The sequence below is a fragment of the Ambystoma mexicanum genome, chromosome 13 (genome assembly GCF_040938575.1).
Source record: "Ambystoma mexicanum isolate Mex_15411 chromosome 13, UKY_AmexF1_1, whole genome shotgun sequence".
NCBI classification, from domain to species: Eukaryota; Metazoa; Chordata; class Amphibia; order Caudata; family Ambystomatidae; genus Ambystoma; species Ambystoma mexicanum.
The window spans coordinates 125,749,373-125,761,780 of record NC_090938.1 but is presented as its reverse complement, the minus strand read 5'-3'; the positions used below and the strand labels follow the sequence as shown (position 1 = coordinate 125,761,780).

At 48.3% G+C, this 12,408-nt stretch overlaps 1 protein-coding gene across 4 annotated transcripts in view; it reads left to right on the top strand.

The window, feature by feature from the left end:
- The window catches only part of BRPF3 (bromodomain and PHD finger containing 3), a 795,874-nt gene that overhangs the window by 609,657 nt on the left and 173,809 nt on the right, over nt 1-12,408 (top strand). For 2 of the 4 annotated variants that reach the window (XM_069633427.1, XM_069633429.1), the window contains 2 exons: nt 2,930-3,026; nt 3,832-3,929. The exons of 1 other annotated variant lie outside the window; for it this stretch is intronic. In XM_069633427.1, coding sequence (XP_069489528.1) covers nt 2,930-3,026; nt 3,832-3,929 — 195 coding nt within the window. The remainder of the gene's footprint in view (nt 1-2,929; nt 3,027-3,831; nt 3,930-12,408) is intronic. One more of the 4 variants, XM_069633428.1, reaches the window with a different exon arrangement.

Below are 12,408 nucleotides of genomic sequence, written 5' to 3'. Positions count from 1 at the left end.
GAGTGTTGCTCCTTTGACCAGTTGTTGTAGATTCATTGCTGCTAGTTGGGCGGTTAAAGATTTTTGTGTGGTTGTGGTTTCTTCGTCCAACCAGATATTGAAATCTCTGAGGATGATGAGATGATTATGCTTGATGGCTAGGATGGTGATTGCTTCCATGAAGGCGTCTACGAAAGTTGCATCGTAGGTTGGTGGTTTGTATATCAGTATGAATTTCAGGTTTGTTTTGGGGTTTATTGAAAGGCATAGGACTAAGGATTTGCATTTATCGATGTTTAATAATGTTCCAGTTTGATAGCCAGGTGTTCATCATGGATGATTGCCAGACCCCCTCCTCTTTTGGTTTTCCTGTTTGCTTCCATGCATTTGAAGTTTTCAGACAGGCAGTTGTTGAAGGTGATCTTGTAGTTGTCGTCTAGCCATGTTTCAGTTAAAAATAAGATGTTGATTCCACCGTCAGATAGCAGGTTGTATATTTCGGTTGAATGTTTGGACATTGACCTAGCGTCTATTAAATAATAGTGGATTTTCTTTGTCTGGTTTTGTTTATTGGTTGTTCCTAGTTCTGAATTATGGTTGTTCCGTCGTGGTGTTCCTGTATTGATGTTGATTGGATGAAGAACACCAACGGCAGCCGTCCACTAGATTGATAGCATGGCTGTTCAATTGTGGTGCTTCTCCAGTGTTGACAATGGTTGAAGAGCAGCAATGGCTTCTTCTTCATTGAATCGGGCTGTTAGGTTAATGGTAGGGTTGTTGGTTACCAGGGCTTGGTTGTCTTGTCTGGTGTGTCGTGGGTACTGATGGTCCTCCTCTGTTCTTGTGATGTATGGGGTAAGAGGGTTGGAATAATCCCACTCTCTCATTCGGTGCTCCCTTTTTTTGTCCGGTTGTTTCAGGGGATTCCTTGTATGTGTTGGGATTTAATTGTTGTTAGGGTATTGACGCTCTGTGGTTGTCGCAAGGTAAGGTGTAAGATATAAGTATTTTTCTCTTGCGTAGTTTGTTCTGGTGATAACCGTGTTAGGCGTGGTGCTTCCTGAATTTGCGGCTTCCTCTGCTGGGTGCTGTTGGCTTTCTGTGTCCGTGGCCATTGTTGTACGATCTTGATCTCTTTCTTGGCGTCCCTTTCTGGGTCAGGGCATTTTGGTTCAAGGTGCAGAGGTAGTCCAGGTGCTTTAGTCCTCTGTGATGAATAGTGCAAGCACAGTATTAATGTTTCTTTAGTCTTGCTATGCTTGGATGCTCTCAGGTTCAGTCTGTCGTTCCTGTTGATGGGTCGGGTGTGTTTCCTATGGGTGCACTGTCAAGGGTTTTGGGGAAGTGGGCGTTCAGCTGTCGGGTGGTTTAGGACTCAGTTGGTTGAGTAGTGATAGCTCTCTGGGTATTGGCAGGGAGTTGGGACTAGGTTTCAACAGTGTGGATGATCAATAATTGCAGGGAGTGCTTAACGCTTCAGTTGGGTCTCGGAAGGACAGGGGGCCCTGTTTCAAAGGTTTTGGGCGGCCAGGCCCCTTGGTAGCTAGAGGAAGGTCTGGGTTTTAGGGAGTAATAGGTCAAAGTCCAGCTCTGAGGTGACTGGACAACGGGAAGGGCCTGGCTTCAGGTAGTGACTGAGTATAGCTGGTTATGGGGTCCTGTATAGTGGGAGAGAGGCCTACGCCCAGCAGAACAATTGAGTACAATACCAGACACTGCTGGAATTGCGAGTCAATTGAGTACCCTACCAAATGCTATTAGACCTGAGAGTCAGTAGGACAATTGGGCAAAAGACTAAATACTGCTAGATTTGAGAGACTATTGAGTGATTCAGTACAATCCTAAAATCCAGCTGGATTTGAGGGTCCTGTTTAGTGGGAGAGAAGCCCACACCCAACAGACGATTGAGGAAAATACTAAACTCTGCTAGAGTCAATTTAGCAATTGAGTGCAATACCAAACACAGCCAGGATCGAGAGTCTTGTACAGTGGGAGAGCAGCCCACGTCCAACAGAGTAGCTGAATACAATCCTAAATACAGCTAGATTTGGGAGTCAATTGAGCAGTTGGGTACAATTCTAAACACAGCAAGGTTATGGAGTCCTGTATAGTGGGAGAGAGGCCTACGCCTAACAGAGCAGTTGAATACAGTCCTAAATACAGCTAGATTTGAGTCCTGTCACAAAAAACGAATAGGGTCTCTTTTTTGTGATATTTGATGATATACGGCAGTTGCGGTGGGGGGCCAGGGCACAAGGAAATGCAGTGTTAGGAGTTCAGCATTTGATTTCTTAAAGTTGGTACTTATTTTATTAGATTTCCGGTCCTGCCTGCGGTTTCAGTGCAGTAATTCCAAAACAGCAAAATTACCATGTTAATTATTTCTGAGGCAAGCATACTGCAGTGCAGGTGTGGTCATAGGAAGGTGTGATGTGGCGGATACATCGGAGTTAGCATTTGGAAGAACATATGGTCAATTAATGAAATGGACACTTAGGATGGCTGGTGTCATAACAAGTCAGTTATAAAGACATGAATGGCGAAGAGGAGGGGGCATCATTATAACGTGAGATCAAAGACTGGATTGGAGAAGGCTATATAGCATCAAAGGTTTTAAGCACAAAGGCAAACAGGATGGCTGTAGTTTCCTGCTGCTCCTTACCGACCCTAATCATTTGTGTGCAAGTCGTTCTTAAAGATCAGAGTGCTTTTTAAATAATCCTTTTGCAAATAAGAGAATGTGAAATGAATTTTAATCCATGTGTGTGCTCTGAATCGTCTTCAGGGCGGCAGCATCATTTGATGCCTTCCAATACCTACAAAACACAACTATGAATATTTTAGCTGTAAAATGATTTAACACGGTCCATTTTAATTAAGTCAACTGCTCCTCCTGACGGTGTGATTAGTAACACACATGCCTCAGACCATTGCGCTTGTGTTTACCCAGCAGGAGTGACCAATGGCTTTGGAAACCATATGGAGAGTGGGTCGGACTCGGAGTGCAGCTCTGTCCTTGGCAGTGGCCTAGCCTTTGAATCCTGTAGGTAAGGGGTTGCTGCATACGTTTTCTCAAAGTCTGTTATTTATTAAATCACATTTTATGTAATAGGTTTTACCCTCTTTTCTCACGCTCAGCGTTTCATAGTGCATTCCTGGGTCTCCAGTTAAGTGTCTGAAAAATGTCTTTCAGCCAGCTGATGTCTTTATCCGGACTGCCCTAAATGGCAGTGTGCCCAGCTGCAAAAACGCTGCCAAGAATGTAAAGGCTTTCGTTGCAGAGCTCATTATCTTCATCAGTCTAGTTTCAAGTGATGGGCACGGTAATCCCATGTAAAAAATAGAGCTGTATGCATTGTATTCTACAGCTACAATACATTTTGGTCTGGCTATATAGTTTAGGCCAAAGAGAACGCTAGTGGAGTAATGGAGGAGATAATTCATTGAATATTTCAAATGAACAAATATAACAAAATGTAAAACAGCTGGTTTGAATGAAAGGCAGGAGAGAATCTAAATGCGAGACCCATCACCCTACCGCCCTGCATTTCTGCTACAACCACAATCCCTCCCATTGCGATATGAGGTAAGCAAGGAAAGGGTGCCTCTTGAACAGCAAGTCCTGTCAAAAAGAGAAGGGGTTATGATGAGCGCTCTTTCCCATCCTTGTGCTTCTCGTCTCCCTCCCCTCACCATAAACATGTTTGCTTGTAATGGGGACTTAGAGGCAACTCCAAGAAATGGCGAAATGTGGAGAAAGGGATCAGTCCTGTTTTTGAGCACTGGTCTCTTGATGCAGGTTTTATAATGTCTTTATTATGTAACTATTTAATTGTGTTCTTGCTGTTACAGTGGCCTCTCTCCTCCTAAGCGCAGCCGGGGAAAGCCAGCCCTTTCTCGGGTCCCTTACCTGGAGACTGTAAATGGGGATGCAGATTACAGTTGCACAGGTGAGAACACATTTGCACAGCAAGGATGAGGTGAAATATACATGTTTTATTGTGGATTAGACATAGCGGCTTGTATGCGAGGGAGCAATGCTAGCTTGGATGGAGGGAACTGCATTGCATTCAATGGGTGGCAGCATAGTTGGCTTGGGTGGGAGAGTGCTGTAATGGTTAGTTTGGGAGGGAGTAGGGCTGGCTTGGATAGGATAGAGTTGCGTTCACTTAAATGGGAGGGTGAACTTGTATGAGAAGTAGTTAAAATGACTTGAATAGGAGGCAGCTTAGTTGGCTTGACGTGGTGAGAACAGGGTTGAGCTGGCCTGGATAAGAAGAAGCTGAGCTGGATCCAATGGCAGGGTGTAGTGGTACCATGGAAGAGAGATTGTAGTGCTGACCAGTACAGGAGGGTGTGGCGATGGCATAGATGGGTGAGTGTTGTACTGGTTCAGATGGGATGCTGTGCGGCAATGATTGGAGTTTGCTTGACTAGCATGGATAGGAGGATGTTGTGTTGCAAGGCTGACCAAGCCGCCTAAGGCCCGGCTTCCCCGGGATAGACGTTTGTCACAGCCTGTTCTAACGTTAAGCACTATACAAGTAACCTACCTACATAGATATGTAGGTGTTGGGAAACATAATGGAGGAGGGTGGTGGCTCGCATAAAGAAGAGTGTTGGGCTTGCGCCAGTCGAATTATGTTGTATCAAAGCATAAAAGAGGACCTTGATCCTGTACAATACAGAGGAGAAAACAAGGTCTGGGTATAACACAGCATCATATGACATGGTTGAATAGATAGTTTTGCATAGGAGGAAAGAACTGTGGTCGAGAATCTCTGGTGCCGATTGTGAATCGGAGAAGTTTATTCGGCTTTCCTGCATCTTGGTTGAGGCCCCGACATCCTCCGAATTGTGTTTCTAAAGACTTCTGGGATGCCCTGTGTGCTCAGTGCCTTAGTCAGAAGTCTCCCACATAGTCTAATATGACCTAGGGACTCTTAACACCATTATTAACTCTGCATACGGGTGAGAGTAAAACTTGAAAGCAGTAGCTGGATGGTGGATGCAAGTTATAGATTGAGCAGTATTGCATCGCAATTTGTGATGCATTATATTACAGGTTGTTTATTATTTTCGCACTTGTTAAGTACTGTGTGCAAATTAAGCCCCCACATCAAAGAAAATGCATCTTAAGATTGCTATATCTTCCTCTACTCTCCCCATACCTCATACCCCCACCTTCCTTTAGTTAAAACTACTTCAAAGGGGTCATGTGAATAGTGCAGCAGTAATTATCTTACCTTTCATTTAAGTGAACTCATTTTCAGACGGGACCTTCAATTCCATTTCTGAAAATTTGAAGGTGGTTTCCTTATTTATTAATAAAACACTGTGCCTATGTTTTTCATTAACATGCTCCATCATGGAATGTTCATTAATATTCATTAACTGTTGAATAGTGTTAGGAAATATGTGTCTTTTTGCAACATTCCTTCCATTGACATCAATGGAACCCCCAGATGTCTGCTAAGGTCCTGTCCTGTATTTTGAGGGTAAGTAATGTCTTTTTTCTTTACTTCCCTTGCTCAACTCATTTATTTTGGGAAGCACTGGTCAGTCCATATGCTTACTAGTTCAAGGGGAATCTGTCCCATATGCAAGATTCCTGTATTGTTTTACTGTAGCACACATCACCTTGCAGTGTAGTGCTTCTTGGGTGATATGTATCCCTTTTTTCTTTTTCTCTCGTTACATGTTTTTTTATTGTTTTAATTGAAATACAATTTTTACAAGAATAGTTATTCAAACAATCTGTCCGTGTCCCTTCTTAACTTCTCCAGAAGTTTCGCTCAGAGTGGATAGGGGCAGATTCTTGTGTCCGTACTGCAACAAAAATGTGTGAAGGAGTGCAGAGTTTAAGTTTTTGGGAGTTGCACAGCGCCCTATGCCAAGAATTCTTTTTTCCAAAGTAGCAAAGCTGACGAGATACGAATATCAAAGATGAGGAATACGTGGGAGGAACATCAAGTTGAAAGAATGTTACCAGGGTAAGTAACTTGTTTGTCTGTGTTATAAACCTAAACTAGCCCTCACTCTTAAGTAACAAATGTGTACAGGGAATATGATTCAAAAGAAAATGGTGTTTCAAAAGGAAACTCAGAATGGCTTTTATAAGCAGGTGACAACTCCCTTACCCACGTTCAAAGCACAGGGTCTCAAGAGTAAAGAAAAGGATAGATGGATGGCACAGTTATCTCAATGTGGCACACTTTGTCTTGCTGGTGCTATTCATCTATTCATTCTTGGGCATCAAGCGTTTCTCAGTTCAAAACAGTTTCTTTAGGCTTCCTTGCCTTGAATCAGGGATATAGTTCAACACTTTCTCAAATAGACCACCTGAGGTTTCCATTACCCAAGTCTGTGTCTTTCTTAATACTTTCACTTTGGTACAATTCACTCCAGCTTCCCTCATTACGGCTCAAGCCTGTCTTTGCTCTTTACAGTTCACTTTGTAATTCACTCAGGTTTCCCTCGTTTGGGCTGAAGTTTTGTTATTCACTCTCTTTGTATAGATGTATATAATCCTGTTATTATTATTACTGTGTGTATGTATATATTTTTGTTGTCGTAACTAAGCTTCGCAAATTCATGGAACTGCTGCGCCCTGTTACCTTAGGGTATGCTGGCGCATTACAAATAATAAAACCAACAACAAACTTTGTAATACACTTTCTCCAGCATGGGGTCTGGCATGGACTCACATGCTCATGAATATTCCCTGTTGTCAGGCCGAGAATCCTCGGTAAAAGATAAAACAGTTTCACTTTCAAACTGTATTTCTCCTCTAAACCGATCACTGTACTATAAGTCATACTGTCCCCAACCAATGATTGCCCCGTCCCTAAGCCCCTTCTCTGGCAGCCATCTTCATACTTTTACCGTACGTTCATGTGTTGTGAGTCCTAGAGTTTTGCTCCGTGAGCTTTTCTACTTTTTTTGAGAAAAAGTCCTATCTGCCGACAAGCAGGGATCCTTTTGTCTGTGAATTTCAACGCCCCTCAAGGGCATGGATCGTCGAGTTTCGTCGAAGTTTCCAGAAGGCCATTGGCCCTACTCCGCACTCCGGGCCATGTCAGAAGAGAAGAAAGAGGGAAGCTCCCTTTTCAAGCTCTGCTCCAGCTGCTGACTGCGGAACGTGTTTGTGGAGGACAAACATCTTCAGTGCCTTTACTGTCTACGTCAGGACCACAGAGAAGGAGATTGCGAGATCTGCCTCGGGTTCACCAAGAGAACCATGAAGGATTGTCACAGAAGACTGGTGGCGTGACTCAGCGCCACAGCCTCTGCCCCGTGTTCAAGCAGGGGCATGCCTCACCCATGACCGGCCAGTCCGAGGAACAGGCTTCTAAGTCCTTTGAGAGCACCCCATCCATGTGGGCCCAAGACAAGGCCAAGCACTGCAAGTCTGTTTCCGTCGGGGTCGCTGCGCATGCGGGTCCCGCGATGGGCAGGGCGCGATATACCTTACCGTCCGCCTCCATCTCCAGCCATCGATCCAGCTCCTCAAAGAGAAAATCGACCAACCCATCTAAGCTGCGGGAGAAGCCAGAGAAGCCTACGGTGCAAGAGAAGGCTGCCGACCTGCCAAAGATGGCCTAGGCGGCACAAGACAAATCGTTGTCGACATTCAAGATGGTGGTGGCCGCTCTTTCATATGCCAAAGTGGCTGATCCTGTGAAGGTCGCCCCGCCTGTGCCCAGAGTCTCCCTACCCCCGCAGTGGGAAGCCCCGGCTGGGGCGGTAGAGAGGACAGCGGAAAAGAGGATGCCGTCACTAAGTCAGAATCCGACCCCTCTGGATGCAAAAATGGAGGTGGTGCAAGGAGGCCTCAGGGAAGGCCATACTCCAAGGCACGGATGTTTCTTCTTGGGACAAGGAAGACCAGGCGTCCATTCACTCGGTCCATGACGATGTGGGGAACAATGACAGCAGAAACGACGGTGGGAATGCAGAGGATGACGATGCGTGGCCTAGTAGGCCTACCACTCCAAATCCACCCAGAGATATATCGCTGGACATCCTTTCGCCCCTGCACACGTTGGTGTGGGAAATTCAGAAAAGGATGTCTCTGGTCCCGGTGGCACCAGATGAGCCTCCGGCGAAAAAGAGGAAGCGCCACCCAACACTGCTGCATCAACCTCTGCACCCGTGCCACGTGCCTCCCTCGTCAGACACAGGGATGAAGACAGCCACGGTGACAACGACATCGTCACATCGGGTGGATCACCTCAGCCGAGCTCATCCCCACCGGATGAGGTGGGGTTGTTTCATGCCATGGTCGCCAGAGCGTCCAAGCTCTTCCAGCTAACGCCAGAGGAGACCAAAAAGGAAGGTTTCCTTTACCAGAAGCACAAAGCTAAAAGGAAAACCATCATGGTGGTGCCTCTCCTGCATGACGTTTGGGAGGAAGGCCTGGCCCTTTTGAAGAACCCGGACCCGGCCGAGAGGGAGAAAAAGTACAGGGTGTCGGAGTCCTCACCCAAGTGCCGTTCGGTCGCAACAGTCAGTGCACTTGGTGGTGTAGGCGGCTGTGAGGAAGAGGTTGTTTAATCCCTCGTCATCGTCCTCGGTCCCTACGGACAGCAAGGGGAAGAAGTTGGAGGCCATGGGGAGAAGGTTCATCTACTCTGCGGCATCGACCATCAAAACGGCCAAAGCACTGGCGATCCTGGCCAGGTACGACAGGGAGCTGTGATACAAGCTGGCCCCGGTTCTGGAGTTCCTACCTGATGACAAGCATGTGGAGGCGATCTCCCTCCTCCACGACGAGGAAGTGGCGTTGGACCATGCCATCGCGGTGGCCCTGGACATCGTTGACACAGGCTTCTGACAGATGGGGAACAGAGTCTGCCTCCTTCGTCGAGGCTGATTGAAGGCCTCAAATTTCCACCAGGAGGTTACAAACAACGGTGTTGGACATGCCCTTCGGGGACAACCTCTTTGGCAAGACCTTTAACGAGTCTTTGCAAGCCATCAAGACTGAGATGAAGACAACTCAGGCCTTGGGCTCTCTCCAGCAAAACTGCTCTTCCTTTTGTGCCTCCAAAGGAAAGTCCAGAAGGTCAACTAAGGGTTTTCGGTGGAGGTTCCTTGTCGTACCGTTATCCCTCCTTTTCCACGAAACAGGAGGCCTACAGGGGCCATTCCAAGGCTTTCGGTGGAAGTGGCCAGTGCTGTTGTCACCCCCAAGGCGAAACACATACGCCGAAGCAAGACTGAGCCGGCCAGGCTATCAGGCCCCCACCCACGCACCCCAGTGGGAGGCCGGTTGATAGGATTCATCAACAAGTGGAAGAAGATCTCCACCAACAACTGGATGCTGGACGCTCTCGCCCACGAACATACCCTGAAGTTTCAACAGAAGTGTCCGCAGATCCCTCCAGTGACTTGGCAGGAGAAGCACATTCCACAGCTCTTGCAGGAAGTATGGGCCATGCTAGAAAAAGGGGCAATAGAGCTGGTTCCAAGATGACTCTGGGGCTCCGGAGTCTACTGCAGATACTTCTTAGACAAAAAGAAGAACGGGGGCTGGAGGCCCATTCTAGACCTGCAGCGTCTCAGCAAGTACCTCACGTCCCAAAAATTCAAGATGGTCACATTGCAGCGCATGCTCGGCCAACTGGAGGAAGGAGGCTTCTTGACGTTGGTGGATAAGGAAGACGCATACTTTCATGTCCCCATCCACAGGAAGCATCGGAAGTTCCTATGGTTTGTGGTACAACAAAGACACTACCAATACAAGGCCCTGCCTTTCGGCCTGAAGTCGGCACCCAGGGTGTTTACGAAGTGCCTGGCACCATTGGCGGTCCATCTATGTCTACAGGGGATACACATGTACCCGTACCATGAAGACTGGCTCATACGGATCATATCAAGGGAAGTAGCCGTCAAACACATGGAAAGGACTGTCCAGCTGCTGACGGATCTGCGGTTCTCTGTGAACTATCCGAAGTCCTGCTCGATTCCATCGCCAAACTCACTGTTCCTGGGAGCCAGGCTCAACATGGTCGCCTGCCTGGCGTCGCCCTTGGGGGAGAGGGTGGCGGCCATTCTGGGGAAGGTACAGCGGCAGTTGTCACTGAAGACTGCCATGGTGAGGACCATCAAGTCACTGCTCAGAATCTACCTTATCTGGCTCTGCAGGTTACGGATGCAACCTCTTCAGGAGTTCTTGGATGCTGGCTGGGTACAGGTGTCCAGAAGCTTCGCAGACAAGATCCCTCTCGGCGAGGAGTTCCAGTGGATGATGAAGTGGTGGGGCGCCCACTCCAACGTTGCCCTGAGCACAGGATTTCAAACCCCCACATACCAGGAGACGGTCACCATGGATGCTTTCCTGGAAGGCTGTGGAGCCCACACTGGACGTCTGCACCCCAGAGGCCTGTGGGTGCCGCAGGAGAAGGATCTCCACATCAATATCCTGGAGCTGCAAGTAGTGTTCAGGGCCCTCACGTAATTCCTTCCGTCCCTGAAGGGAAAATTGGTGAGGATCTTCACGGACAACACCACCACAATGTTCTATCAGGAAGCAGGGGGGGGGCCCGATCCACAGCGCCCTCCAGGCCTGCGTGGGAATTGTGGCACTTGGCCGTTGACCACAAGGTGTTCCTCATCCCTTTTCACCTGGCGGGTGTCAAGAACACCATCGCCAACTCCCTCAGCAGGGAGGTGTGCTCCTGCCACACGTGGGAACTTCGGCAGGATCAGGTGGACCGCGTCTTCCTCAAGTGGGGCAGATTGATCTGTTTGCAATGGCGGCGAACTCCAAATGCCAGAAATTCACCAGCAGGTTCCACCAACTGAGGAGCATGGGGGATGGGTTCTCCTTTCCATGGGAAGGCCTGTTCCTATACGCATTCCCACCGTTGCCTCTCCTGAAACTCAGACAGTGCTGATGCAGGATGATACTCTTCACCCCGGCGCGGCCGAGGCTGATTTGGTACCCGGACCTTCTCAGCCTGTCATCGACGCCTCCGGTCAAGCTGCCAGTGGTCACGGACCTGCTCACCAGAGAAGGAGGCACAATCCTGCATCACGACCTTGGATCGCTGAACCTGAGGGCTTGGCTCCTGCAGCCCTAGAGTTCAGAGGATACGAGTTGCCAGCGAGCTGCAGGGAGGTCCTTGCCAAGGCCAGATCGTCATCGACTCTTAAGTGCTACGGCCACAAGTGGAAGCATTTCGCTATGTGGTGCCGGTCGCAGAAGATCATCCCTCTGAGGGTCACGGCCCCGCAGATTCTTCCATACTTGTTGTCCTTGGCCAAAGGGGGCTGGCCCACGCCTCTAGCAAGGTGCATCTGGCAGGCAATCTCCCGCTACACTAGGTCTCCAGGACGATCTTCTCTTTGGTCCCACCGTCTCGTCAAGGAGTTCCTCAATGGACTTTCGATCGTTCCCACCAGTGAAGGCTCCTGCCCCGTAATGGGAACTGACAAGGCCATTGGGGGTTCCCTTCGAGCCTATGCATCATCGGTATCCTTTCAAGTTCCTCTCATGGAAAACAGCTTTCCTCGTGGCCATCACCTCTGCCAGGAGGGTGAGTGAGCTTCAGGCCCTGTCCTGCAAACAGCCATACCTGACCTTTCACAAATCGAGGGTGGTGCTACGGACGCACCCCTCCGTCATTCCCAAGGTTCTGTCAGAATTCCATCTCAACGAGCCTTTGATGTTGCCTGTGTTCTTTCCGAGACCTTCGTTGCCAGCTGAAAGGAATTTGCACTCGCTGGATGTTGCTCGTTCTCTGAAGTTCTACGTGCACGCCTGAAGACTTTTCGGATGACTTCTTGCTGGACGTAGCGTTTTCAGAAGACGTCTCAACTGTTAGTGAACTTTGGTCCTCTGAACCATGGGAAGGCCTTGTCCTAGGCTTCCATCTCAAGGTTGCTCTCCGGCTGCATCACGCACTGTCATTGGTTGGCGAACCGACCACTGCCCGGCCGTCCGAGAGCCCATCCCACCAGAGCGATCGATGCAACGACGGCGTTCCTGTCTCGTGTGTCCCTGCTGGCCATCTGCAGGGCTGCGCGTGGAGGTCTATGCACACTTCCCGAGATTCTACTGCATCAAAAGGGATTCCAGGGAGGAGGCCAGGGTCGACCAAGCAGTGCTACGCAGCCTGTTAGCTTGAAGGTGAGCCTGTTCCGGAGGTAAGGGTGATTGCTTCTGTTGAGCCTTGGCACCTCACGTGGCTGTGTAATCAGTGCTCCAGATAGGATTTTGAGGTGGGAGTATTTTACGCATGCTTTTTCAAATTAGAGAGTAAATGCAATATCAAGAGAATAAAAATTAGTTTTCTCCTCTGCAAGAGAGTAAAATGTATCCAACACATATTATCAAATTGTATATTTTAAAGCGCAATGTGCAGAGATGTGATGGGAAGTCTTTCTTGAAAGTAACAGCGTTAAGTTTTACTGCGTTTGTTC